This window comes from Dinoponera quadriceps, unplaced genomic scaffold, assembly GCF_001313825.1.
Source record: "Dinoponera quadriceps isolate SergipeBrazil2010 unplaced genomic scaffold, ASM131382v1 scaffold1280, whole genome shotgun sequence".
In the NCBI taxonomy this organism is placed as follows: Eukaryota; Metazoa; Arthropoda; class Insecta; order Hymenoptera; family Formicidae; genus Dinoponera; species Dinoponera quadriceps.
Window position 1 is genome coordinate 965,550 of NW_014555813.1, and position 27,937 is coordinate 993,486.

General features: G+C 46.5%; 4 protein-coding genes across 16 annotated transcripts in view; 3 read left to right on the forward strand and 1 right to left on the reverse strand.

Moving 5' to 3' along the window:
- Positions 1–4,736, forward strand: part of LOC106745459 — a 17,761-nt gene extending 13,025 nt beyond the window's left edge. For all 4 annotated transcript variants that reach the window (XM_014621073.1, XM_014621072.1, XM_014621075.1 and 1 more), the window contains exon 3: positions 1,859–4,736. In XM_014621073.1, the coding sequence (XP_014476559.1) occupies positions 1,859–3,244 (1,386 nt within the window). In that variant the 3' untranslated portion in view covers positions 3,245–4,736. The remainder of the gene's footprint in view (positions 1–1,858) is intronic.
- The window catches only part of LOC106745457 (E3 ubiquitin-protein ligase MYCBP2), a 232,053-nt gene extending 216,185 nt beyond the window's left edge, over positions 1–15,868 (reverse strand). For all 7 annotated transcript variants that reach the window (XM_014621068.1, XM_014621064.1, XM_014621069.1 and 4 more), the window contains exons 1-16: positions 15,453–15,868; positions 14,939–15,002; positions 14,608–14,844; positions 14,353–14,506; positions 14,073–14,275; positions 13,661–13,978; positions 13,406–13,573; positions 13,099–13,317; positions 12,772–12,973; positions 9,211–12,701; positions 8,879–9,146; positions 8,495–8,781; positions 8,042–8,367; positions 7,857–7,963; positions 7,560–7,769; positions 7,238–7,382 (exon numbers count right to left, since the gene is read on the reverse strand). In XM_014621068.1, coding sequence (XP_014476554.1) covers positions 7,238–7,382; positions 7,560–7,769; positions 7,857–7,963; positions 8,042–8,367; positions 8,495–8,781; positions 8,879–9,146; positions 9,211–12,701; positions 12,772–12,973; positions 13,099–13,317; positions 13,406–13,573; positions 13,661–13,978; positions 14,073–14,275; positions 14,353–14,506; positions 14,608–14,844; positions 14,939–15,002; positions 15,453–15,547 — 6,494 coding nt within the window. In that variant the 5' untranslated portion in view covers positions 15,548–15,868. The remainder of the gene's footprint in view (positions 1–7,237; positions 7,383–7,559; positions 7,770–7,856; positions 7,964–8,041; positions 8,368–8,494; positions 8,782–8,878; positions 9,147–9,210; positions 12,702–12,771; positions 12,974–13,098; positions 13,318–13,405; positions 13,574–13,660; positions 13,979–14,072; positions 14,276–14,352; positions 14,507–14,607; positions 14,845–14,938; positions 15,003–15,452) is intronic.
- Positions 15,869–16,805: 937 nt separating this feature from the next.
- Positions 16,806–21,271, forward strand: LOC106745473 (RING finger and SPRY domain-containing protein 1-like). Of its 4 annotated transcripts, none has more exons than XM_014621105.1 (12): positions 16,806–17,345; positions 17,408–17,625; positions 17,700–18,027; positions 18,102–18,267; positions 18,376–18,558; positions 18,645–18,711; positions 18,799–18,939; positions 19,035–19,150; positions 19,228–19,371; positions 19,514–19,731; positions 19,830–20,090; positions 20,172–21,271. In XM_014621105.1, the coding sequence occupies exons 3-12, from the start codon at positions 17,813–17,815 to the stop codon at positions 20,257–20,259; spliced, it is 1,599 nt and encodes a 532-aa protein (XP_014476591.1). In that variant the 5' UTR covers positions 16,806–17,345; positions 17,408–17,625; positions 17,700–17,812; the 3' UTR covers positions 20,260–21,271. The 4 variants fall into 4 exon arrangements, with proteins under 4 accessions (XP_014476591.1, XP_014476593.1, XP_014476592.1 ...); XM_014621107.1 differs by having other exon boundaries at positions 16,806–17,116; XM_014621106.1 differs by having other exon boundaries at positions 16,806–17,069.
- Positions 21,272–23,883: 2,612 nt separating this feature from the next.
- Positions 23,884–27,937, forward strand: part of LOC106745461 (serine/threonine-protein phosphatase 4 regulatory subunit 1-like) — a 148,194-nt gene continuing 144,140 nt past the window's right edge. Inside the window, exon 1 of the mRNA XM_014621078.1 lies at positions 23,884–23,996. The gene's annotated coding sequence lies outside the window, so the exon portion shown is untranslated. The remainder of the gene's footprint in view (positions 23,997–27,937) is intronic.

Consider the following 27,937-nt stretch of genomic DNA (forward strand, 5'->3'; position numbering starts at 1 on the left):
GGGGGGGATAAGAACAAAAGAGGAGGCGCACAGAAGGGTTCGAATAGAAGGCAGGAAGGGATCAAGGAGGAGACAGGACGGTAATGTGCGTAAGAACGACAACGGCATGAAAAAGAACGGCATAAATGGTCCCTTTTCCCTTTTCGTCGGCTCGTTTCACGCTCTTGTTTTATTTCTATTCCCGTACATTTTGTTTTTGCCGCGTTCAATAGACGCGTATATATATATATATAAACACATAAACGTTCAACGTACCGTGACCCCCCCCCCCCNGTTCAACGTACCCGGACCCCCCCCCCCTCTTACATGTTTTTTTCGCGATCCCACGCGTTGTTCCTTAACCCTCTCGTCTCTGAATATAAGTAATCTCTTTCCGATGTAAAATAATAGGTACGATTTAGTTAATTCAGCGTCGAATGGCATAATTTAGCTTTCAAGTGTCTCGAGACATTCGCGGTATACATGTGTATACCATTCGGGACGAAAGGGTTAAATAAAAGTCGCGAGAACGCAAACAACGCGATCTTGAATCGCCGCGAATCACAACTGTTTCACTCGACGGATACAGAAATCGACAGATACGGAATCTCGCGTTCCCTCACTCTCCCTCTCTCTCTCTCTCTTACTCCCGGAGTTCAACCGAATCGATTAGTTAGGAGAGCGTGGTAATTAATAAGAGCAGCGCTCGCTCGCGCGCGCACAGCCTCCAGGCGACGAGAGAGAGAGAGAGAGAGAGAGAGATATCACGCGCGCGCGACCCCTTTGTGGTCGATCAAAGCGAGAGAAGCGCGCATTTCTCGATCGGCCGTTCGATACGCCAGTTGTCGACGAGCGTTATCGGGCGGCATTCCGGCGTCGCTGTGAAAGTTTTGCGTACGCGCGAATAAATGAAGCGACGAGTACACACACACCGCGTTCCCGGCGTGACGACAGCGTGCGATGCGTGAGATCAGTAGGAGAATACGCGAGTTTTGCCAAAATCGTTGTCGCTCTTCCCACGACCCCATCCTTCTCGGCCGTCGTATAGACATCCGCCGTCGATATCGAACACGGTATTCGTTTCATTGGCGGCGCGGATAATCCGGCGGTGATCTAATTCGTATGCGACGACGAATCAAGGCGGAAAATCCGCAAGAAGCGACGGCTTTGTGCAAAATGCGCGCGCGGAGTCGATTGGGAGGGGGGAAGACCGATTAGAAGCGATAGAAACATCGATTAGCGAGCGAGGCTCGCCTCGGAATCGGGAATTGCCGCGTCCTTCGACGGTCGCGAGACGACGGTCCTTCCGGCAAAATTAAGCCCTCTGTCCCGTGATTATGACAACGACATTATTCGCGGTAATTAGCAGCGAAACCGGGCGCGGCACCGTGTGCGCGCACACGTCGCGAATAATTAGGATCGTTAGACCCGTAATTACGGCTATTCGAACCCTATTAGGACACCCGGCCCGGATCCGGCGCGTCGTACTACGAAATTACCGCTCGCTCGCCGCCGATTCTTTCCTCTCCCGGTGTGATACCCGAATTCAAGTCCCCGTGGAGAGCCTCGCCGAGGGAATCTTGCGATCACGTTTAAGCGAAACCGGCTTCGTTATAAATATCCTCCGTCCAATTAACTTCTCTTCTCCCTTCCGTTATATTTGCTTCGGATTAAGAGATAATCCCAAACAGCCCGGTAAACGCGTCTCTTAATATCGCTTCGACGTTCACGAGACAGATTTAAACAAGCTTCGAGTCGCAGCCCCGCAGATTTTCCAGAGTGAATCTTCGAGAGAATAAATCGTAATCGCAGCCCTCGTATTAAAGTACAAACGGTCGATGGGGAGGTAATAAAAAGGGTTCGATCGGAACTTTCGTAGGAACTGATCCTGACGACGGAAGGCGACAGACGGCTGAGTCCGCACATCAGCCGGATAACGGTGAGCAACTGCTCGTCCGTGATCCTGACGAACTCCAGTCTGGCCTCGATGAGCGGGCTGCGGTCGGTGGAGCTGGTGAACGTGGCGAACTTGAGCCTGGTGCGGCAGAGCTTCGAACTGTCGTCGCACAGCACGCGCACGCGAATCACCGTTAGGAACAGCAGCGTCGACGTGATGCCGAGCTTCGTGTTCCGCGGCGACGTCGAGGCGATCACCTTCGAGAACGTGAGGATCGGCCAGCTGAGTGCCTTCTCGTTCGCCAACCTGGTGCACACGGAGAGCCTGCGGCTGGAGAACTGCCAGATCGAGACGACGGAGGCGCAGGCCTTCAAGAAGTTCGACGTCGGCTACCTGCACGTGGTAGGCGGCAGCTTCGGCGAGCAGGTGCCGAGCCGTACGATGAACGACATCGAGGTCTACCACAAGTTCATGCTGGACGGCGTGAAGATGGGCGTCGTGCGGAGCGACGCCTTCATAGTGAGGAGCCCGCGCACGGTGGCGATACAGAACTGCGCGATCGACACCCTGGAGAGCGAGGCGTTCGACGTGACGGCGCACGGCGCCGTGATCGTCAAGAACAACATCTTCGGCAGCATCGGGGTGGGCGCGTTTCTCGGCATACGCGCGGATCGCGAGATCCGAGCGCCGTCGTCGTCGTCGGCGAGCGGGCTGCACGATCTCATCTTCAAGAACAACAGCGTGAGCAGTTTCGAGGAGGGCTCGCTGATGTTCGATCGCGCGAGCTTCCGGCCGGAGCTCGACAATCTGCTGGTCGCGCAGGCCTGCGACTGCCAAATGCTGCCGGTTTGGAAGAACAACGTGCTCAACTACAGCAACGTCTACACGCGGTTCTACGCGAGGCAGAACTCGCTGACGCCGCCGGCGACGTTGTCGCAGTCTCAGGAGCCGATCAACGAGACCCCGGAGACGTTCCTCTGCCTGGACGCCCGGGTGAAGGGTGTGCCGACGAGCTTCGCCGATTACGAGGCGCGTCATTGCTCGCTCGGCGGCTCCATGCTCGTCTTCATCCTGATCATCGTCGCGGCCCTGCTCGTGCTGATCGTCGGCGTCTGCCTGATCGTCTGGTGTTGCCGGAGACGCAGACGGAACAACCGGAAGAAGTGGATCAGCGTGCCGACGAACGCGCCGGACGTCGTCTCGAAGAAGAACGGCGTGATCGGCAGGGAGGCGGCGACCTCCGGCACGCCGGTCGACAGTAGGATAACCATGGTGGTGCCGGATGGCAGGCTGTACAGGGAGACCGAGTTCCACGTGATGATCGTCGAGAAGACCGAGATCGTCGAGCCGCTCACGACCGAGTTGTAACGAGAAGCCCCCGGCGGCTCGAGGGGACCCGCGATCGCTCCTGTTGAGGAGGAGGAACTCGAGTGGGCGGAAACGTCGAGTCGTTTTCGAGTGTACAAGCTATGAGAGAGAGAGAGAGAGCGAGATACGGACGCTGCGATCAGCGCCAGTGAAGAGAACAGTGACGGGAATTCGTGAGATCGGTGACGCGAAGGATCGGTTTCCTGTGACAGGACAAAGAGACACGGACGTTGACCACGCGCGTCAACGTAAACCGTAAATCGTCGCCGCTTGAGGAATAATAGAACGTAACCCCCCCCGAACTTTCCTTTCTTTTCCCGACCTTTCGTTCCTTCCTTCATTTAACCGACTATCTCCTAGTACAACGCAGTTCGTAAGCTTCCATTCACATATCACGAGCGGCCGCCGATTATCCGCCGCGGCTCTCTCATTCCCGCCTGTCGACCTTTCGCCCCGGAGGCGACGATCGCGCACCTCGATGACGATTGAGGAGCTCCGCGAACGAGTCGCGGACTCGGATGATCGGTCACCGCTGTTAGTTAAGTTTATCGTTGCGTAACTTTCGAGAGCGGGCCAGTGTCGTAGAAGACGAAGCGACCTCGTTGAAGCGATACGATTTAGAAAGAGAGAAGAGAGTATGTGTGTGTGTGTGTGTGTATACGCGTGAAAGAGAATGAGAGAGAGAGAGAGAGGAGCGTACGCGTAAGTGGTGTAGAGAAAATCCTAAACTCGCTGTCTTGTGTAAGATACGCGATTGGGCCGACCTTTCGCACTTCGTTGCTTTAAGTTTATCGATCGATAGCGATAGCGGTTATCGGCGTATTACATTGCGTATTAGTGAGCGTCTCGAGCGAATATCACGGTACGAAAGGACCAAGATGACCGCCCCGCTCGGACAGCTGTGCCATTCCTGGAGTGACGTCACACACACGTCTCGTGTCCACTCCGTAGAAATTCTGATCTCTCGTACGAGGAAAGAAATAGACGAAGATGAGGAATATACTTCTTATTAAGCTTTCATATCAAAATCCCCCTCGGATCCTATCGTTTTTACAGAGCGGAAGATGGCGGAAGATCAACGGTGATGTAATACGACAACGAGCAGAAATAAACCGACGAGACAGACGCATCCCCTTAGGTTAAAGAAACATCCCCCGTATTACGGGGAAGATGAGGCGAAAACACCCGCGAGACGATAAACCGGCGACGTGACGTCGGTCTTTACACGGCGTCGTCGCCGCTGTAAATTCTCTTATCGTTTCCGTTAACGTTGTTCTATTAACATCGATGTGTATTTATTCGCATGCTTTCGCAGATACCTGGCAATAAACTGTTGTTACTGTTATCATAATTTACGTTTAGTCTTAAGTGGGGGCCCTCTGGGTCTCGGTAATTAAAACGTTGCGTGCGATCGTTCCCAGTAAAATTAATAATTAAATAGCCGCATGAATTCCCAACAGGATTTGTAATCAATTAAATCATTTGTCATACACGCACCAACGTGATGTAACAACGAGAGAATTTTGGCGAAACCATCCCGAATGTGCATCCCGATATATGTACCGCGTTTCCTCCCCTCCGACACATTTAATCTGCGTGAACCGAGAGCGTTTCAAGGGCCCCGATGACGAGCCATCGTTCCTCCAGAATATAATGATGAAAATAAATAAACGTTACCCCCCCCCCCCCNGGCGTATATCGCGAACACGGAATTATTATTTCGGCAATCGCGGGATATTTTGATAATCGTGAGAAGGGACCGATTACAAAGAAGACAAAAAAAACGAATGAAATCAAATAAAGCTCATCAAGTATACCCCCATATATCTAATATATCCCGCTATCCAGCAGAATTGATATTTAACACTGGAGCAGAGGAGCCGGGCACTTGAAGGACGGTGCGCAACGCTTCGTCTCGGGCATAAAAGAACAGAGCCTCGGAACATTTTGGTGTCTCTACATCAACATCTCCGTCAAGGTAGAACTTCCATTTAGCATCCGCGTATCGAAAGATCAGAGTCTAATGTGCCGCGACAATGTGCAAACTGTATGTGCGGGTATGTATGGATGTATACGTGTGTAACCGTACCATTGTGAACGAACCGGAGAATAAGTTTGTATAACGTCGTGTAGTTATAATTATCGTGAGACTGTGATATAACGACAGCCGACTGTATAATTTGTTTCGCATTGAACGACCGAAGATACAATAAAGACGATACCGATGCATACTCGCTAATCACATTACGGCTGTTCAATCTGTCCAAGGTGACGCACTCGTGGCCAGGTGTTAATATTCTGTCAGCGTAAGTAAACAATCAAGTGTAAGTGCCGCGAAAATTCTTGGTATCTTTTGGCCGGAATATATCGGTTTTCTTTATAACGCGTCACGTTATGCTCGTTTATTGTATTTTAAACGTAGTGCCGGGAACGTTTTATACATCTTCAACACGCGACTCGGCGAGATACTGAGCAAGCCGCGCGAGCAGAATTCTAATTAACCGTCTTCAGAAATTACGTATACTTCGTGTACATTTACGCGCGCGTGTGTGTGTGTGTCTATATACACACACACACACGTTACTGAAATATAAATTGAGAAAGACAGACATGTCACTGTGACTAAATGTCATTAAATATGGATGTGTTTGTCGTAATCCTATTTGAAATAACTTCGTTGTCGTCATGGTGTGACAAATAAAATATTGTCTCGTGGTAAGTGGAGAAACCATGCATGTACGGTTTCGTACTTCTCTTATTTAGTACTTTTAATCAATCAAAATATGAAGAATGTCCCAAAAAAAGGGCATTCACGAATGTAATGTGCAATTCTCCGTGCCAGAAGAAGAAACTTTTTTTCTCTTGCTAAACTGTGCCCGAACGAGTTTTTAAATGAGAGTAATTTAAACTTCGCGAATAAGCGTTCTAGATTGTACATGAAGTGAAACGCGCATCACAATCACATCGACATCGCGAGAGATCGCGTTAGACATGTAAGCTATTTTCCTTATCAAAAGATTTTGTCACGGTCATATTTATATAATGTCTAAATATTATTTATATTATTTTGGATAAAGTTTGTTCGTGAAAAAGGGCAAGTATTTGTTAGAATAACGTGGATGAAACGTGCAAATAACTGTTGTAAAAAGGAATTTCGGGAATAATTGAATAGGAATTATAGGAACAATTGTCGTCGTATAAATATCATATTCCCCAATCCATCGTATTTCGCACGATGACCGTATGCATCTACACTGTATTTTTAATAATGCTGCAAATTAAGAAAGACGATGGTTGATATTTCATCGGATTTTCTAAACACATAACAGATTGTTGCATCAATATAATAGAGAAAATTGATTTTGAGTTGAACTTTATCTATATCCGATCTTCATCCGTTGAATCTATGTTTATATGTAAGAGAATTTTTAATACGCACAATATTACTGGGCATAAGAGAATCCTTTTGTACCCTTAGAATTAAATTTTCAAGCCCGGCATGAGAAAAATATTTAGACCGTGATAATAGGCAATCAACTTGGTTGAACCATTTTTGTTTTTTCGGACAAGCTGAAAGAGAATAACTACGTTGAATCTTTTGCTGAAAACTTGCAAAACGTAATTCGAAGATTGGATATTAAGTGATATTATAATAAGAGAATTTCTTTCATATTAAGTTTTGTGTATAAAATAGTGGATAATATTGAAATGTTATATATAGTTAGCTGGTAGAATTTTTAGCGAAATGCGACAACTTACACGTCCAATGTGATCATTCGTAATTCCGGTAATTGCGAAGCGTATATTGCTCACGTATATAATTTAATTAAGAAGAAAGAAACACATGTATACATTTTCTAGATGCAAATATAATGCGTGTGTGACGATAATATCCACGAACTTTTCCCGTTTAATCGCATCAATATACAGTTTCTTCTTCAGAGACCATTTGCGTTCAAACTTCAAGCATCAAGATCAGCGTTGAGTACTTACCTGTACGGAAGTACGCCGTCCAGAGCCTGGGAAACGGTGGGGGGCGACGCAAGTGCGAATCCTCGTCCAAGTAATGTCGAGTGTACAGAGAAGATCCTCTTCGCTGTTTCTTGCATCGATTCCGAGTCCTCTTCAACCTCCTCCGCTAAAAATCGCAGTATCATGGATTGATTTTAAGAAACTGTATTCCTCCTCGCACAATCGAAATAGTAAAATATCGAATTAATTTCTCGAAAGCAAAATCAAGGTATCGTTACCATACGTTAGAAAAATCAGCGAATGATTTTAACGTGACATTAAAGTTCTATTGTGTTACACTTACAAGATACGGGAGGCAACGATAGGTTCTTCTTCATGAGACTGGCGGCGCACGCTCCTCCCAAGAAGGATAATTCAATTTCCAGATTCTTCAGACCGTGACCGGACGTTATCCAATCGTAACCGGTGACCAAGCACTTGAAGCCGTAAGTATTGGAGCTCTCGTTCTTCACGTAGTCGGATGCGGTTTCCAAGGAAAATATCACCTCGTTCCCTAAACAACACGAAATCATTCATTGAGTGCGCTACGTACAATTATACGATATCTATTTGCCGTTATCGATGTTTATTACAGACGTACCTGGCAGCACAACGGCGTTTTGAGGCCATTGGCTTTGAACATTGCTCAACTTGTGCAGCACCGGCCAGTACAGAGGAATGTCTTCGCTCGCGGTACTCGTGACTGATCTGTAGGAGCAGAAATTACATACAGGTGTTAAACGCATTCGTTTACTCGTGTACAGGTACGAAGACACTATATCCTACCCGGCCGAGGGATTGGGAATGATATTTGGTACGTAGAGCTGCAGGTAATCTTCGGGTTGCGACGTGCCGCATTCCGCGGTGAATTCGACAGTCAGCCACTTGACCGTCTCCGGGAAAGTGACTTTGTAATACGACACCGTGGCTGGTTTATAAGGATGGTCGCTCTCCAGCCAAGTATAATGATGACTGGTAGTAACCGGAGGAGCGAAGTGTGATTGAGTTTCACTGTCTTGAGATATTTGAGAGGTTCCCATTGCAGATAACAAGTTCAAAGCTGCTACGTGCGGCAACATCTCCTGTATCAGAGTGAGGATCTGCACGCTGCTCTGGAAGACGCAAAGAAGATCAAACTTACATCTAATGGTCCTGGTCTCTGATTTCTTCTCGTCGTTGCGCGCTTCCCCGTCGCGCAATAAACATATTTCGAGTACGAGCTTCTTAAAAATTACTCACTCGGGGATCCGACGTAGCTAAGGGACTGATGTGCGTCATCACCAGCGGCAGGAGGGTCGTCACGAAGGTGGCGTTACTGAGAACTTCATTGGCTATCACTTCCTCCGCCCTCTCTCTCGCCAGAGAGAAAATCTCGTTCGACCGTTGAATGATCGTCGAGGTCATGGCGAGGGTGCACTTTCTCGCTTGCACTTCCGCCATGGCTTTGTTCGTGTGCTGCCCGTCGGAATTTTGCGGGTTCGAGTAGTACAAAATGTGTGGTATCTGACCTCTGGTCTGCGTGGTGCCTGCAACGACACGGCGAGTTGACGCGCGCGTTAAACAAGGAATAAAACCGACGTTACCCTCCTCGAGAGCGAGGTTCTACAGAGGTTTTGAACGCACCGTTGAAACTCAGGGAACAAGCTGTAAAGGTGAACGTAGTACCATCCGCCCCTTTGACGACGCTCAGGCCGCAGTCGCCGTTGCTGGTTCGTCCCCCGCGATTTCGCAGTCTAATCGCGTACTTAACGTTCTCTTTTATGAGCACCGGCTTGTCGAACTTCAGCTCCGCTATATCGTTCACGCAATCGTCCGGGCCGAAGGTCCCCCTGGTGAAGTCCAAGCTGCTCCAGCGCTGAGTATGCGACGGGTCGTTGCCGGTGTTGTTTTGCTGGCACGAGAATAACGATCAGCACCAATCGGTGAATGAAGAAGGAGGAGGAGGAGTTACTTACATCGTCCAGCAGCTCCAACTCGTAGTCGTAGACTCCGGCGCCTCCGTAGATGCCGACGCCAGCGATGACGATACCCGGCCGGTCGACGGAGAAGCAAATGGCGTCCGGAGAGCCGTTACCGGTGTTCCACGACCTCGACTGGTTCGTCCGCACGAACCTCGAGGGTGTGGTGTACATGAGCCGGCCGCAGGCCGCCTGCAGCTCGTCCTCGTTGCCGCTCGACTGAGCGGCCAGCTCGGCGATCACTCGCGCCAACAGGTAACAGCAATGGAGGACCAATTCCGGCAGCGATTGGGTCTTCTCCCTGCAGAGGCTCCTCTTGATCGGTATCAGTATCAGGTCCAACAGTCTGTCGAGGACCTCTCGAAAGGACCAGTTCTCCTTGCCGGAGCTCTCCACCTGGGACTTGTAGCCGATCTGCTCGACCAGGATCGGGTACTGGTGCGTCTCCGTGGAATTCGCCATGAGCAGGCCGCCGTTGTCGGACGGGCTGAGCTGTCGTTTGACGCTGTCGCTGCTGTCCGCGACGTTGCTCAGAATCGGGAATGTGCATCTCAAGCGTATCGCGGAGTTGCACAAGGAAGCCAGGACGGCGGAGAGGAGACGATCCTTCGTGGTGACGCCCTGCTCCTTGTCGATCTCCGAGAGCAACTCGCACAGGGAAGTCCACTTGAGGTAAGCCGTGGGATAGAAGGCGTGATAGCAGGAGACGAAGGTCTTGTGGCACTCGTCCAGTATCGTGCTCGCCATCTTGTTGCTGAGAGTGCCGCCGGAGCCCTTGTTGGAGCGCGTCTTACCCTTGTTCTTCAGGGCGAAGGGCAGGGAGTCGGAGAGAATCTGGCGCAACAAAGCCCGCACCTCGCCTATGCATTCCGCGAGGCGCACCGACTCGAGGGGGACTTTCCTGACCGCGTGGTTGGGGTAGATCTCGTTGGTGTACGTTCTGATCAGCCGTAGGCTGGCCTTGCTGATGTACACCAGGCGCTCCATCTCGAGCAGCGCGTGAGTCGAGGCCGTCGCGTCGGCCAGCCCCGCTTTCAACGTGTTCCAGCTCCACTGGAGGAGAGATATCAGGGACTGGAAGCACTCCTTCGTCACGGTCCTGCTGAATTCTCTCTTCAGCACGTAGACCGGCTCGAGCTGGTCCCTCTGTCGGTTCGACGTCTGGTTCTCGTGCGTGACCACGCGGTACAACAGCTGGGGAATCTGACCGGCGTTCACGTCGGTGCCGTTGTTCGACCTCTTCGAGGACTTGAAGTAAAACATAACCTGATCCTCGGCCGTGACCATCCCCTGCCCGCCGGAGCCGCAGTCGCTGGAGGGCCCGCTGACCTTCACCCACGCAACGTACCACCTGTTCGCCTGTAAGAACACAGGCTCGTCGAACAAGATCGAGTACTTCTGCCGCGGGCCGCACTCGTACGGGATCTCCTCCGTCTCCGCGAGGAGCTCCCCGTCGTTCTCCTGATCCCCGCCGTCGATGCCGATGTCGAAGAGCTTGATCTTCGCCGTGTACTCACCCCGACCGCCGAACAAGCCGTATCCGCCCAGCATGATGTCCGTGTCGGGCATGAACCGGATCGCTTCGATCGAGTGAGGGGAGTAGCCCCAGCCTCCCCCGTGGCTCTCGAATCTGCTGACCGTCGCGAAGTCCTCGCGGCTGTAGACCTTGCTGTGCGTCGACTGGTTGCACTCGTTCTCCTCGACTATCGACAGATTCTCGTCCTGAGCCTGGGTCAGGGTGTCCAGGCAGGCCAGCAGATGCATCGCGGCCTGGGAGCGCGTGACGAAGCAGGTCGGGACGACCGGCAGTGCCAAGCCCGGATTCAGTATGGAAGCCTCCAAGCCGGGTATCGCCCTGGTCTCGGTCGATATTATGTTGTACAGGCTGATCTCGTTGTTGGTCGAATTGAAGGTCCAGATGACGTTGTAGAGAGGATCGAGGCAGGCCGCGCAGTTGCTGAAGTCGACCTGGTCCGCGCCGCTGTAGCTGTTGCAGGTGCCGTCGCGTTTGCTTATCACCAGGCTCTTGAAGGAGTTGGCGTGCTCGTTCTGATGGGGTATCAGGATGATGCAGTTCTTGTTCGCCATTACGGTACTCCTCGTCAGACTGATCGAGTTGATCTCGTCTATCTTGAGGTAGGTCTGGTCGCCGGCCGCGCCGATCCACGTCGCACGCCTGCCCCATCGGGGCCCGATGTTCGGCACCACGTTCGGGAAGCTGTGCCACGGCTGGGAGCGGTCGGCGCGACCGCGGTTCGCTTGCGAGTTGGTGTTGGCCGGTTCGTTCTGCCCGTTCCACCAGTTCATGCCGAGCTGCCCCTTCTGATACGCGCCGAACGTGTAAACCTCGCCCTTCGACGTCAGTATGACGGTATGGTTGCTGCCGGCCGCCACCTGGCTGGCGACGCTCGGCAGCTTGACTTGAGCCGGGCCCGAATGCGCCACCAGGTCCCCGACGCCCAACTGGCCGTATATGTTGCTGCCGAACGTGTAGACTTCGCCGTTCTGCAGAAGCAGCACCGTGTGGTGCAGGCCGCAGGACACCTGGACGACCGGGCTCTCGCTGGGCACGAGGACCCTCGCCGGCGAGATGCTGGCGATCCTCGCGGCGTCTCCTCTCTCCGCGTCGCTGCCGCCGACGGTCTCCTCGGTCACGAGATTCCCCAGACCCGAGCCAGCCACCTTGTCCGGATCCTTCTGCGCGATACTCGGCCCGGCGGCGCGCTGATTGTTCGAACCTTTGATCTTCATGCCGTACTTCACCGTGCTCGGCCCGGCTTTGCACCTCTGCCGCTCCCTTATCTCACCCAGCCGTCTCTGCAGGTACTCCCGGAGATTCGAGCGCGATATGCCGTTGCTGCAGCTCTTTCTCGCACATGTGCGGCAACAGCCGCACTCGGCGCACCCGCTGTCCCCCTCGCCGCAGCCGCACTCCTGACCGGGATACCGATCGGGCCGTATGCTGCTCAGACACGAGATGCTGTAGCCGGTGCACTCCCGGCATATCGTGCAGACCATGCACACCCGATGCCGCCATTGATGCTGACCCGGCGGGCACATGCCTCTCGTTTCCTCCCAGTTCATGTAATTCGCGCTCTCCTCCTCCGCGAATATCAGGTCGTCCTCCCCCGTGCCCATCTCCATCGCCACCACCGACATCTCTTTGTTGACCGCGTGCACCGTCGCTGAGTCCCGACCGCACTGTCCCTTGTTGTTTATACCGAACGTGTACAGGTGGCCTTTGTTCGTCAGCACGGCCGCGTGAGCCTTCCCCAACGACACGCGGACCACGCAAACCTCCCTCAGATCGGTCACCAATCCTGTGACCGCGTCGCTGTGCAGCGTGTCCTTGCCGAACATCAACAACGAACCGTCCCTCGTCACCAGAGCGGTCGATCCGTTGTTGCAAGCGGCGTCCACGATAAACTGCCCTTCCACCTTCGTTATTTTCTTTGGCTTCACCGGTTTCGGTTGTCTGCGAACTTTGTCTGGAATAAGGTAAGTCAAGAGTGTACACTCGGAGTACGCCGAACGATTGATCTGACGCGAAGAACTCACTGCTGTCCCCGTCCTCTCCGCGTCTGGCAGTACCGGCGAAGAGTACGGAACCGTCCTCCATAACCATCACGACGTGCTGCCCATCGTGGCCCACCGCGAAGTGCGTCACCCTCGGACCCTTACCGAAGGTAAGCTCCAGCCAACCATTGGGCCTCGTGTTGCTCTTCATGCCAAGACAGGTGCCCTTTCCGCTGTACAGTAACTAGAGAAAATGCAACATTGATGATTTTGAAGGTGAAGTCAAATGTACAAACAATACAATGTCGGGCGAGTAAGATCGAGAGATGACGCAACAGCCGTCGGAAAACATTCTCGCACAGTACCCACCTTGCCAGACACCGTTTTCAACAATCCAAATTCCTTCCCCGCTGTAACCATCGCAATTTCATCGTCGCATCCTGGATTCAAAGTGTGTATCGATTGTTCCTCATCGAATGACGCGTATCCGAATATATCCACGCATTTCCTCGCCAATTTCAGCGGTAGTTCGGAAGTAACCGTTACAGGATTGCTGAGCGTATTTATCGTACGTACCACGAAGCCTTCCTGTTAGGGAAAGATGAGGGAATTAATTGGGCGAACACTTCGCGGGCGATAGTCCTTCGACGGTTTTTCGTAGGATCGCAGTAATTACATCTTTGCCTGCCGTTATCATGCCGAGATTTTCACCATCGGAAAACATCACGGACGACGACCAATCTTTCCCTTCTAATACAGCGATTCCCGTTACCACGAGTGTTTCCGCATCGATAATTAATAATTCTCTCTGTTTCCTGGGCGCGCATTTGAAGTACAATGAATTCTACAAGAAAGAAGAATAAACGCTTGCATAAGTGACAGATTATTTGTCACATTACTGTACGATCACACGCATTTGCACGGAACCAACATTAGCATAACCAAGCCATCCCGTTTCCGTCGGATAAAAGTCCGCTTTATGTATGTACGTGTGTCCCCATATTGTACCACCGTGGCCACTTCCGATTTTCAGTAAGCCGCGAGTTGTGTGCAGATACAAGTACTTCCCGTCACTAACAAAGCTTCGTTCATTCAAAACCATATTATTCATCTCACTCGACAACTTAAGCGTAGAGGTATATATCTTGGAACACTTAGGAACTCCGTATGTAATCCAATCTGGTCTCACAAGTTTGCCTAACAAAACGGCATGAACACTTCTCTGCAGAGACGTTAACACACATGGCATCTGAAACGTAAGATCAGATTGCAATATATTGTAGATAGAATATTAAGCAAGATCTCATTTAAGCGGCACAAGAACGATGTTTGCGGCGAATTACCTGAATATTTTGTACCGCTAGTGCTCTTGGCGACATCAGCAGAGCAGCTATCGCCGCCAGCAGACGCCCAGTGTCACCTCTCACCACAACAAGGCTCAATAAACATGCGCAGGCGACAGCTGTCAAGTGACTGCCATCATTGGCAGCAGCTGACTCAGGACCGTGAGATGTCGCGAGATCCAACAACAGATCGAATAGTGGATCTACAAGAGGTGAATCGTTAAGATGCTTGGGACGTGCCAAAGGCATCTGGAAAGACTGACCGTTCAAAGATACAAACCAATAACGTCATCTGGTTCGGACTTGAGGCCTTCAGGTAACTGTCCTTGTAAAACATCCAATAGAGCTGACAATGCTTTTGTACACAAAATTGGATCGATTGTTCTACTTTCTCGCATCAATGTAAAAACGCTTCTTAAACCAATACCTACAATCTGATTGAAAAAAAAGACTCGTTGCAGATGTTGCGAGGATATGTATGTGTCACAACGGAACATACGCAGAAAATAAAAGCGAGCACTGTGGCACCTTTTACCTTGGGTAAATTTTGTATAGTAGATATCCTATCTTCATCGTCGCTGTCTGTGTCAATAGTGTCGCTGAGTTCTGTCGGCGGGGAATTACAATTTGATCTGTAAATCTCGCTCGATGTTTTCGCATGTTTCTCTAAAATAGCGTGTCTCACACTAGCAAACACAGCAAATGCCGAGGCATTACAAGATGTTTCTATCTCCGGGGGATTGTTGTAATTCAATTCTCCGTTCAAATCAATCTGTATACACAAAACAAACCGTGCGAAACGAATATGAAAGATATATTTCGTCCGGAAATGGTAAAAAACCAAGAGAAACTATAGCTGCTAATACCTTTTTCTTGTCTCGTTTACGGATACTTTTGTTCCTTTTACATTTCCTCCATTCTCCTTTATTCCTAGAAAGCACAACATAATAATATATCCGTAAACTTCTATACATATATATGTATGCACATATGTATTTTGCAAAGTAATTTCTAATGAATATAAGTAAAATATATAAAATGTAAACGTGAGTGAATATAATAGTATTGACGATAGAGGCGCGGGTAAACCTTCCCAGTCATTCAGACAGAGTAACACGGTGCGCGCGAGCAAATTCTCATGAATAAACAACGAAATTTGAGGTTAACGTCCTAAACCGACGGGACAAATACGTATACGACGAACACGCCGGGCGTGTTAATCGTGCATTTCATTCAATCGGGAAGCTATTCATCTCGCTTCGGCCGATCACCAGCCGGTCAATGACAACCGTGATGAATCAACGGTGTAGTCACGGCGGCGAGTCAGCGTCGAGTAAACAAAGCTCTTGGAGGTTAGACGACGCAGCGTTTTGATCGCACCTTTGCGCCTCGGCGACGTTTTTGAAGAGGTCGTAAAAACATTTGGCATAATTCTCAGGCTCGGGCAGCAGCCTCTCGTTGTCCCCAGACACCATGACTCGCGCGGGACTCTCGGCACCATGAATCACCAAGTCATTTTCGTAATACTATTGATCGTTGACACTTCGGTCTTCCCCATGTGACAGCATTACGCGTTATCCCTGGTAAGAAAGTCGCCGGGGGCGACGCAGAACGGCGTCGCACACGCGTCAACGTGTGCACGTGCGAGACTCCGATTTCCACCACGGGAAGGGTGACTTCACCCTCTGCGTGTACCCGTTGCAGTATTCAAAAATCAAACGTCTTCGGCTGCTGCGTGTTTCGCGGAGTTTCTCTTGAATATGCCACACGTATACCGCGAGTACTGCCGCGCGCGCGACTTCGATTATCGAAGTGCCTGCTAAGTTATCGGGCGAGTGATAACTCCGACCCGCGCGAAACCGCGCGAAACTTCGTAAGCGAGTCCCTCGCTGACGAGCGGTTTCGCCCGTCCGACGAACGCTTAAAGGTCAACGGGCGTTTGTGCATGTATAAACACATCGTCATATGTATATTTAACAACGAAAGCGAAACATTTCACTTCGACGCCGCGCGCGCGCGTGTGTACATACATCACCCTGCGAGATTCTATATATATTACTCGCGTCACACACACGTACACGCGTCATTTACTTGCAGATGTATTCGTTCGTGAAAATATTTATTGCGGGCGCTGTGCCACGATTATGTTTAATGATCGAAATGTCATGAAATAACCCGGGAGAAAAAAGATCATGTGTGAAGTTCGTATATGACTATATGTAATCATATATGCCGACGACGAAGAAATACTGTTGTTTACAAATTATATGCAAACACGATCGAATGCTTCTTCGGGCTACTTGCGCTTCCGACAGCGCGTGATATCGACATTCGATTCAATGACGTAACGTCATTTTCTTCCTATGGGACATATGTGATCGTACATATATACCACATATACATAGGCAAAATTAACACATGATTTTATATATAATCATATATAATCATTTTTTCCCGGGAATGTCGCGAATCGAATATATTTATTTGATCGCATACATCCATACGTAGGCTCTTACAGGCCCTGTTACAAGAGCCGATCTTTCAATTGTACATCAATAAAGATGTTTAACAGATGAATATATTTACATACGAATCCCCCGATGTCGGCGCACAATCCGGCTGCGATACCACCGGGGACAGAATTTTCTCGTCCACTTGGAGGAGTAAAAAAAGTCGCTTTTTTATGCTAGCGCGCGAGATAAGCTTATCTGTGAACATAACTATGACAAGTACGAATAATAATAACCGACATGCGAGCAGAAGACGACCGGGAACGATCCCGATTCGGCCGAAATCATGGGTTTCGTCGATCGCTTGCATACGCGTGCGTCTCACGCCGGACGCAAAACGATACGGCACAATCTGCACAAGTGTATGTACTACAGGCTATAATTCGATAACGTGTCACGTCAAGATTAGAAAGGATCGCTCAGTGAATACTCTACGTGGGAGAATGGGCAGAAAGCATTTCCTTCTGCCGAGTGCGGGATCGACAAAGTAATATCAAATGAGACAAACTGTGCGCTTCGCTTCTTTCTGCCGTGGTAAAATTACCTTTCCAAGAGCGTACCGTGAAAACATAACCTCAAAACGCGAGCGGATCTTGATTCCGATTTTCGATCGAATGTCAAAGATATTTGCGGACGCGCGATCCTGAAAGCTGTCCCTTACCATGGACTATCCTTTCAAGCTTGTAAACCGAAACGTCCGATACGTTGCAGCTTTCCTTTTCTTTTTGTAAAAATGCGCGTGTAGCGTCAAATGTATGCCTAGGTATGTGTATTAGTTAACGAAACGGTCTCGTCCATGTATTTGATTTGTTTTCTGATTGATAGACCGTCACGAATGAAGGATGAATGATTAAACATATAACTGCGAGTTACGGAGCAAGTTTTAAGAAGTGAGACTCGAGTGAGATATACATTGCGTTTAACCTGCATTTAATCGCAAAATATTCAAGTGACATGTAGTATGTAAGCAGATAAAAAACGCCTACGATAATATCATCTGTATATGATAAAAGGATATGACTTATCATGATATCACCTGTTTGGTAAGAGGTTAAGTAATATCCAACGAATTATTCATCGTTTAAAATAACGTTCACCCTTCAACTTTGATTTTCAGCCTAGTCAAATGCAAGATTTGATGGTCCACTTATATCATTGTTCTGTGAATGTAACCTAGATGATAGTCAGGCAATAACTCGTTAAAGGAATTCATAAGAAAAACCTGTGGGAATGGGCAATTGTTTGTGTAAAGATACTCCAGAGGAACTCGAGACATATGGTAGTAACAATCATGCAGAAACTCAAAATACAATACTACCAGAACCAAGTATAAGCATGGTCTCATCTAGTGACTCGGCGTCTCCTTCCTTTAAATTTCCAACATCGGCGAACATTGATAAGCTTGTATTAGAGACACTGGGGAGTCTTGACACTCTGGTAGATAAGTGAGTAAAAGATGTTATAATGTATGCGCGGTACATTTACTCGTTCCATCTAATGAACATTTGTTTACATTCAGTGATCACGAGCCACCACCAGCGATGTTAAAATTGAATGCTATCGCTGATAAGGAAGATGGTTGGATACAAGTAGTTAGTTCTATGGTCAATGTTATTCCAATGCACAATCCATTGGGTCCTTCTGTTATAATATTATTATTAGATGATTGCCCTTTACCTTCGAAGGTTGGAACTTACTAATTACACTACGGAAATGTCAAAGAGTTATATTGATATCAAAATAACAATCATAGTGAGATTAGCAGTGACACTTATTTTTTTTTGCTATTGTAGGACTCTGTGTTACGATTATCACACATGTTTCAATTGTCGCAAAGACTTGGAAAGATACAAATTACAGCCACCCAACAACGCAACATATGCGTTGTACTTGGTTGTATCGCAGAGAAACTGGCTGGTCCTAGTAGTATAGCGATTTTATCTGACGCCACCTTAAACTATCTTGTTTCGAACTTAGTATGTTGTTTTATTAAAACAGCTCAGATATATCTGGCAATATCTGTGTGTTTCAAGTTACCTCTTCAATATGATTTTTCTTTCAGCGGGAAGATATCGAGCCTTATGTAGTGTTATATTCTTTAATAGCATTAGAGAAGTTTGCACAGACAAGTGAGCAGAGTATTAATTTGACGATAAATATATGTATTCTTTGTCTTAACAAATATTCTGTGTATAATACATCTTATGTATCGACAGGTGAAAATAAGGTAACTATTAAGAAACGTCTTATGGTAGAAAAGCAGAATCCGCTGCTTGAATTGGAGAAATGGGCTACAGAAACACATTATGTGCGACGTCAAGTTGGTTTCTGTGCACAGTGGTGTTTAGATAACCTATGTGAGTGTATAATAATTCTAACATACTGTATAATTTAGTTACTCTGTTCTTGGCGAACGATAATGTATTCAATATTCGACGTTTATTCTGTTCAGTTTTAATGGAAGGTAGAAAGTATTCCCATGACTCGGTCGATGTGACTGGTATTAATGTAATGTTAAATACAAAGGATGTAAGCGAGTACCTGAAAATATCACCTAATGGCTTGGAGGTAGATATCCTGCAATAAAACAGAACATACCGTATATCCTCCCTATTGGAGCGGCTTGTAATCTATCGTCATTTTAGGCGCGATGCGATGCGTATTCCTTTGAAAGTGTACGATGCACGTTTCAAGTAGATTCAGGGATATGGTATTACGAAACGCTTATAATAACCACAGGAGTAATGCAAATTGGATGGGCCACAAAGGACAGCACGTTTCTCAATCACGTAAGCATTCTTATTTATAATCTGGACAATTTTGCATCTTTTGTCGAAAGATGTTAAAACTGGCATATAATATTGAATTGTTATCAGACAATATTTCCCCTGTTTTCGTGCGAAAGCATAATTTCTTACTTTCTAATATCAGGAGGGATATGGCATAGGAGACGATGAATTTTCCTTGGCCTATGATGGCTGTCGTAGACTGATTTGGTATAACGCGCGAAGTGAGAAATTCCACGACAGACCATGCTGGAAATCCGGTGATGTCTTGGGTTGTTTATTGGATTTAAATAAATTAGAGATAATATTTTCTATTAACGGCGTACCGCTTAAACCGTGCATCCAAGTATTCAAAACAGTAAGGTATGTATATCTTGTGTATTGAGGCATTGATTAAAAAGAAAAAAAGTTCCCTCGTATTGACAAGCAAAGGAATGAGCGACATTAATGGGTTTTTCTAGGTCTGGATTCTTCGCAGCAGCTAGTTTCATGTCATTCCAGCAATGCCTTTTTAACTTTGGAAACACACCTTTTAAGTATCCACCTACTGATCGAGAATTTCAGAAGTTTAACGACTATGCTACACTAAAACCAGAAGACAAGATAGTACTTCCTAGGCATATATACCTAGACCAATTGCGAAGACTTAGTGTTAGAGAAGATTCCTGTACATTATGCTTCGATCAAAGGGCATCGGTGAGGTTACTGCCATGTGACCATAGGTAATATGAATCTGTCTAAATGAGTATAATACAGCTGATATCGCAAAAGGACATAATATAATGACCGATTTATTCTCGCAGAGGATTTTGCCAAACGTGTTCGAAACAGCTGATTGAATGTCCAATGTGTAGAGCTACTATTGAAGAAGTAGCCTCTGATAACATATGACATCGATCATATCATACAAATCTTTACCAAATCTTTTACAATTTTTCTTATATCATGCAACTTTCATGGAAATTTCACGAGATAATCATAATTATAATAGGTAATTATTTGTGCTGTATATTATATATAGTCGTCACGTATCACATAATAATTTCCTTGCGACACAATACGTTAGTAGGTAGAAAAGACTACAAATTTGTAATAAATAAAAATATTCCGTGGTCGCAGTGAATCGCAAATGAGCAGACAACTTCGTTGTAAGGATTGGATTTAAAGATTGAAGCGCAAGCAAATATTTTATGATAACAAAACATTATCTTTAAAACTTTTCCATATACATCTCTGTACTTTTTTTACTATGTAGATTTATAGAGAATGAAATTTTGTGGTTTACTAATATCGTGAACATTGTTTCTTGATTTGTCAAGATAAAAACATTAACGTCGAGAGAATATATTATTGACGATTATATTATTTATAATATAAAGAGAGAAAAAGTTCACATTAGCCATATCACGCAAAAAATGTCTCACTTTTACGTAGTAAAATCACGCTCGATGGGAGTAACGTACGCATTTATTATCACAAGAAATATAGTAGGTAAAACTTCTTGAAATATATAGATATAAAATCAAACGGCAAAATGGCAAAAATACATCTTTTCACGCTAAAACTTTCTAATCTTTAGCGTTGATGTTCGTTCTTAGATAAATGTGCTCGTTACGCTTCTCGGGTTTCCGAATGTAATTGTTACTCTCGAATAAATTTTGCCTAATAATTCTTGCTTTGAACCTTGCGACTACGACGTGAAATTCGCATGAGAGATTATTTGTTTGTCAACTTGAAAATTTTCTCTATTAGAATTCGAAAGTTCAGATTATTTACAAACTATTTATGCGCAAGTGAAAATAACTTGTGATGTAATGTAAATTTATCTTTAAGAAATTGTGAAATACTGATAATATAGATTACATATATTATGTTAAAGTATATATATATATATATATATATATATATATATATATGAATGACACTTTCACATGCATACACATATATTATATTCTTGAGAAAACATAAAAAGAAATTTAATGTTTTATCATACATGTATTTTACGAACATTTTTTTATAAAGTCTTATTTTCGTTATCAACTACCTCTCCCGTTATTTTAATAAAAGTAACATAATCCCCGATTCTGTGTGTGTGTTTGTGTGTGTGTGTGTGTGTGTGTGTGTGTGTGTGTGTGTGTGTGTGTGTGTGTGTGTGTGTGTGTGTGTGAACCAAGAAATATACATATATATCGATATATCGATATATGTACTATATATCGATATATATACTATTTAAAAAAAATTTATAACTTGTTTCAACATTAATGCGTATATGTTACATTTGACATTAGGTATATGAACTCTCTAAGGAAGACTTTTACATGAGTCCTCCATTTTCCTCTTTCCTTATACATAATTAAATAAAGCTTATGTCTTTCGCTAAAAATTAAAAAAGAAATTGGAGTAATGCTTTCTTATAATTATTTAATTTGATGAGAGATAATTATCTTGAAATTTTTTCCCAACTCATCGAGCAATATGAAATCATTTTAATACATTATAATATATATACACACACACACATACATGTATACAGGTATCCAAAGTTGCCTTTCAAGAGATTTATAATAGTATTGTTAATGTGGCATAATATACTCTATATCAACACGACAAAATATACAAATTCACCGAAGTATGAAGATATAATCATCAAATTTTCAAGCGTTTGTTATAGCTGCATGTTGTGTGATTGGGATGCGACAAATATCTACCTATTACCGAATGACCGTTGCGTTTAATCACGAGTAGACTGATTGATCCTCTAAAACGATTGCCTATCATTTGATCCGTCGCTTCCAACATTTGTTTCTTACATTGAATTCGTTTGTATTAGATTACATACAGCATAAATCTCCAAGAGATATGCTAAAGACGTCCAGAGGATATCCTAAAATATCTTATATCCTAAAAGTGTTCCCAGGATGTCCCTCAGATAAAGTGTACTGTATGGGTAACGAACACAGAATAATTATCAAATAGAAATCCGAAAATATAAACCTGAACTGCAGCAGCACAATTATGTGAAATTGAATATTTTTACCATGTTGAATTTTTAAACGATTCAAGTAGATCATTCTTAATTATCGTGAAGTATGCTGTTTGTCGAGATTCTATTCCTTTTTAAATCTTTCTCTAACATAACTTGCTGTTGGCTAAGAACTCAATCTGTTCATTTCTAAGTTCTATACCTCTCAATCTGTTCATTTCTAAGTTCTATACCTCTCATTATACTGCATTATATTGTATTTATTTGCATATTTTTATAACTTTCATTTTATTCGAGAACGTTATTTATTGCTAAGGTGCACGAATACCATTTTCGATTTATAATTGAGTGTGCGAGTGCAGTTAGTTGCGGATTATGGGTGTAGTTGCGATTGAAGAAATGCGAAATACGGAATCGCGGAATGTCCTGCGGAATGCGGATTATATTTGCAGGTTGCGGAGATTGGTGCGGGTTTTATTGATTATTTTAATAGTACAAATCTTACATGTTTACAAACTTATTATGCTTTGTTTAGGAGCGCGTTTGAATCTCAGTAACACAGCGCCGTCTGGCGGCGTTGTGGTTGAAGCACAGACAAATTTATCTTAGCATCTATGCAAATACATATATATATATACATATATATATATACATATATATCGTGTTCTTATTTTTTACACGGGAAGAATCTTTGCTCTTCTCCATAGTATCTTTTCGAGGTCTTATTTAAAGAGGATGGAGATTTATCTCTGGAAAATGTTAGTGTTCAGGTAAAAGATGCGTGTACATTGTAATGTCTCTCGAGAGAATATATTATGCAATGTATAATGGTCCCTCTCTCTTTCTCTCTCCCGCGCCCCTCCCTCTTTCTTTCTCTCCCTCTCTCTCTCGACCGGCCCATCGAAAGTCCTATTGATCTAAAGAGACACGTATATCGCAATGAACCAATTGGCGCAAAAAAAACTTTATTTCCAGAGCGAATGTTTCTGTATAAATACAAGGCTGAAATTTTATATAATGTTTCAAAACAAATATTTAATCAGCCCTCTGCGTAAGACCGAAAACATTTTTAAAAACCTTGGAACAGCGATTCGCATAAAAATTTATTCGGGTACCATTCAATGTAATTCTTTTGCTCCCTCCGTTGCTTCTCAACAGCACGCGATAAATCTTGTCGCGAGTGTCGAAAGAAAAAAATCGCGACAAATACGGAAACAATCCAAATCCCCATGTAGTCCCTATGTTCTACACTCTCGACTCGTCGAAGGTAAATTTCCATTAACGATCGCGCGACTTAACGCAGGACTCACGAATCCTCGGGGATCGCCTCGTCCGATGGTCGTCAGACGTAATAGACGGCAAACTTGCGACGCGATCGCACCGCATCCTGCGACCTATCGATATCGGTCGGGAGCGAATCGACGAGCGGCGAACGATACCTCGCTCGACCCGGGCGGCTAGTTGAGCGCGTGGCCGCGCGAGCGCGCCGCAGTTTGTTACAAGATGGCGGGTGAGTGGAGTGACTGTGGACGGGACGAGACTTCGTCGAGGCAACACGAGGGATTTTCCGCTAATCCGTGGTGTTTGTGGGTTTCAGATATATCCTACATCCAGAAAGAGGATCTGAAAGGCTCGGACGAGGGTGAGTACGCTGAGCGCGGATGTATGCGTATTTCACGACGGGGCTAGTGGTGTCGTCGCGCGCGCGTCGCGACGATAGCTCTCGGGTTCTCGCTCGGGATGCGTGCACATTCTCGACACCCGCTCTCACGCGTTCGGCGGCGTGTATTTCGGGCCGAGCGCGGCCGGTGCGTGCGTGCACGCGTGCTCACGCACGTACGTGGGTGCGCGTGCACCATTGTGCAGCGACCGCGGTGGTACCGACGTCTCCTCGACACGGCTCCTCGCTCGGGATTTTCGAGGTTAAGTCGCCGCGCGAGGGACCTCGGCACTCCGGCGCTCGTATGGCGGTTGTCACGCAGGGTGGCACGCGCCGAGACGCGTAGAAGCGCGCGGGGAACAGTGCGCCTCTCTCCGCACGGGGCGGTTCTGTTAGTCAGGGGGCGCCACGGGACGCGTCGCGCGTTGTGTTTATCTCGGCGAGAGCGGAGAAAAAGAAAAGGAAATGAAAAAAAGAAAGAAAGAGAGGAGCGAGATCGCGGCGAGAGAAGGCATGTTCGTTTCGTGTCGCGCGTAAGTACTCTGTTCTCTCCGTCCTCTCGCCCCCCCTCCCCCCCCTGTCGCGTCAGCGAGCGGACCAATGCGACCGAGAATCGTCGCCGTGAGAACAACCGTACCTCCGATCGGCCACAGAGATCGCCGATTTCGGTTTTCCTGAACGACGTTCCGGGTAACGTAGGACTTCCCGATGCGAACACCTGCGTCGCGAGAACGTACGACGGCGTAATCCGGAGATTCATCGCGATCTCGTGATTTTGTAGCCGCCTTTCGCCTCGGCGTGTTGCTCGCCGATCTTCGATCGGATGCTTTTCAGTTGCCATATTCTGGACGCTCGTTGCGCGTTAAACGATCGTCCGATTCCCCGTTTTTCTCATACGATCCTCACGTGTAACGTTGTTCCACTTTGAGAAGCAGACGGGTATCTCAGCATTCGCGTCCGGAATACGACGTTGTTCTCGGGAGCACGACGAGAGCGCGATGCACGAGATGTCGAACGCTCGACCAGGAACGTATCTTGCTTCGATCGTGCATCGTCGTACTGCCGTAAAATATAACAATCATTTTACGGGTATCTGTAGCGTCGAAGCCGAATTTCTCAGGGAAGAAATCACGTCGGCTTCGATTCGTGTTAAACATCCACTCGAGCGCGCAATTTATAAGGAAAACTCGAAGGCAGGGCGTTAAATTGTTGTGCACAGGCGTCGTTATAACGTCCGTAATAACTGTTGGTCGGCGTCTAGAAGACACGGTGCGTGTATGCCGAACGCGAGGGAGCCGAGAAAGAGAGAGAGACCGAAGGTCGAGCCGGTCGAAAAGTGGCGGCATCTTGAAAGATTAAAGAAAACGAGCAGTTAGCGCGCGCGGTTCCTTCCCCTATCGGGGTTACTGATCTCGGGTTCCTCTTCTATCGTCTATTTGCGAGTGCCATCTGTCGTAAGTAGGGCCGTACCAGGCGGCAGGTTCTCCCGGTGGTTCCCAGAAAACCGCCCGGGAGATTCCCCTCCGCTCGGCGCGCTTCGAAAAACCGAAAAAAGTCCGTCCGTCCGCCTTCTCAGGGCGCCCCGTAGGTGCCGGTTTCGCGTTACTAGGCGCGGGAATAATTTTTCTCACGCGATTAACCGCGCGGGACCGAATTCCGGCCGAACGGATAACGGCGGCACAGAGTTCGTTCCACTCCGAGAGAGACCTGTACACACAAATTTATCTCCGCTCTCCGTCTTCAACGTTTTTCCGTCATCCTCGCGGATATCTCTTCCGTTCTGTGGATAAAAGTTGGCCCTAGCCCGCCTTTATCTCGCATACCACAGAGCGTTTTATCAGCCGCGCTCGTTTATATTTCTCTAAACGTTGTCTGAGAGAAATACTCGAATCAGTAACCTTCCGTTGCCTGAGCACAAACATATCTGGATCGGGTCGATCGGGAGGATATATCTCGTTTCGAGCGACTCGCGAACGGTATTTATCGTCTGTACATCGAACGTGTTTCAGTCGTTAACGCGTGCCTCACCACACATGAAGTCTGTGATTATTTTCGTAATTTCGTAACGATACGAAGCGATTTAGTTCTTTTTTTTCCACGTAGATTCATTCCTTCGTGAACTAATGCGAACGTATATCTATGCTCGATTATTCGATGTCACGCAAGTGACGTTATAAATTAACACGATGGTTCGTTGGAAAGGATATATTGCGGTAAGTTGATCACTGTCTGAATATTCTTCCGTTAATGCTAATCTGCGGCTAGCTTTCGAGCAAACAGTACTTGAAACTGATCCTTTCGTTGGCACTTTGAAGTAAAGTATGCGTGAAACACCATGTTTTAGTAATTATGTTATTACCGTTATCGTTACACGTTATTATTGCTATCGATTGGTTGCCTTTGACCGGTTAGAGTTACTTTGTTTAATATTGTTTGCCTAGTTTTAAGTTCAACTTGTTGGCGACAATTTGTCAGAATTTTCAAGGGTTCCCATACTGATACCGTGCGACAATGACCATGGCAGCCATGGTAACTGTCGGTAATCGATCGCGATTATGCAAATTATTTGGTGACTGGCCGTGACAGCTACTGCATTAGACGTTTCTCGGGCATCGATGAAAAGCATCCGTAAGTCTGGTTTTTTTATTCTATTCGGCGTACGCATCAATATCTTGCTTGTTTCAACGAGACGCCTGCATTCCGCGTTTATCGACAATTTTCGATTTGGCACGTATCGTTACGTTAGACATAAAATTGTCGATAAATATATATGTTAACACAGTGACTACGAACAAATTTATAAATCGTACAAAAGTCAACGGTAAGACAAAAGTGTGTCGACTCTGAGAATCATCGGTTCGTCAAATTTTACGTTTCGGGAGAAACTGGAGCCTCTTCGATCAAAATAACACGATCGCATAAGAGACACTTACACATAAGCATACTATGAACATAAAAAAATTGTAGTATGTAAATCAATTGTCATTAATATAATAATATGACGATAGGCAAATATCTATCTTGAAAAATCGTGCAACAGCCGACAACTTTCAACAGCGCGACAATACGCAACGATGCGAGCTTTCTGATCGTCTCTGCGTGATTCTAATTTGTTCGTCATTTTTCACTTAAATATCATTTATGAAATTTCTACAAACGCCTCTTTCTCAAAGACGTCTCGTCCGATAGAATATTTTCTTCCGCCGACTTTATCCGAACACGAGGACGGATAAGGACGACTGATGGGGAGGGAGGAAGAAGTGTACGTGGTGTAGAACGAATATAGGCGGATGTATAAAGAAACTTTAATTTCTTGGCATTGCGTGAAGTTCCTTGCCCTTTCAGTCTTTTCGGTTCGGTGGTCTGTTTTTGATAGGAAGACTACACCGTCGTCTAGACGCAGCCGGGGGGGTTACCACGGCTTTTATGATCGCAACACGAAACGCACCCCTTGACGTGTTCAACGCAAAAATACCAGTTTTCTTTTCTCGCCCTCCTCCCTTCACTCTCACTCTCTCTCTCTCTCTCTCTCTCTCTTTCGTTCTTTCTCTCTCTTCTTTTCTCAGGCGCGTCGGTCTCTTCTATTCTTTCGGTCGGTCGTCGTCCTTCTTTTACTATGTGTGTATGGGCGCGTTACATTAAAATGATTTATTCACCTTATTAAATTCGCATTCGAGACTAGCTAAGTACGCGAGTAGACATCCCGTCAAATCGCAAAACCGGACTCTGTCACCCTTTCGAGACGAAGTTTGCGACGCGTTTGTATACTACTTTTTTTCGCTCGCTCTTTATTTCTCTCTCTCTCTCTCTCTCTCTCTCTCTCTCTCTCTCTCTCTCTCTCTCGGCGTTCCGTGCTAGATCCTTGTCGTAGTCGACACCTGTTTTATAATCCGTTCGGAAAAGCTTGTTATTTTCAGTATAAT

What these genes read in the sequence shown, in the direction of transcription:
- LOC106745473 (XM_014621105.1), top strand. Translation starts at nt 17,813, where the DNA reads ATGGGCAATTGTTTGTGTAAAGATACTCCAGAGGAACTCGAGACATAT. An exon ending in GTGGTGTTTAGATAACCTAT is followed by an intron (nt 18,940 to 19,034) that starts GTGAGTGTATAA and finishes TATTCTGTTCAG; the next exon opens with TTTTAATGGAAGGTAGAAAG. An exon ending in ACAGCACGTTTCTCAATCAC is followed by an intron (nt 19,372 to 19,513) that starts GTAAGCATTCTT and finishes TTCTAATATCAG; the next exon opens with GAGGGATATGGCATAGGAGA.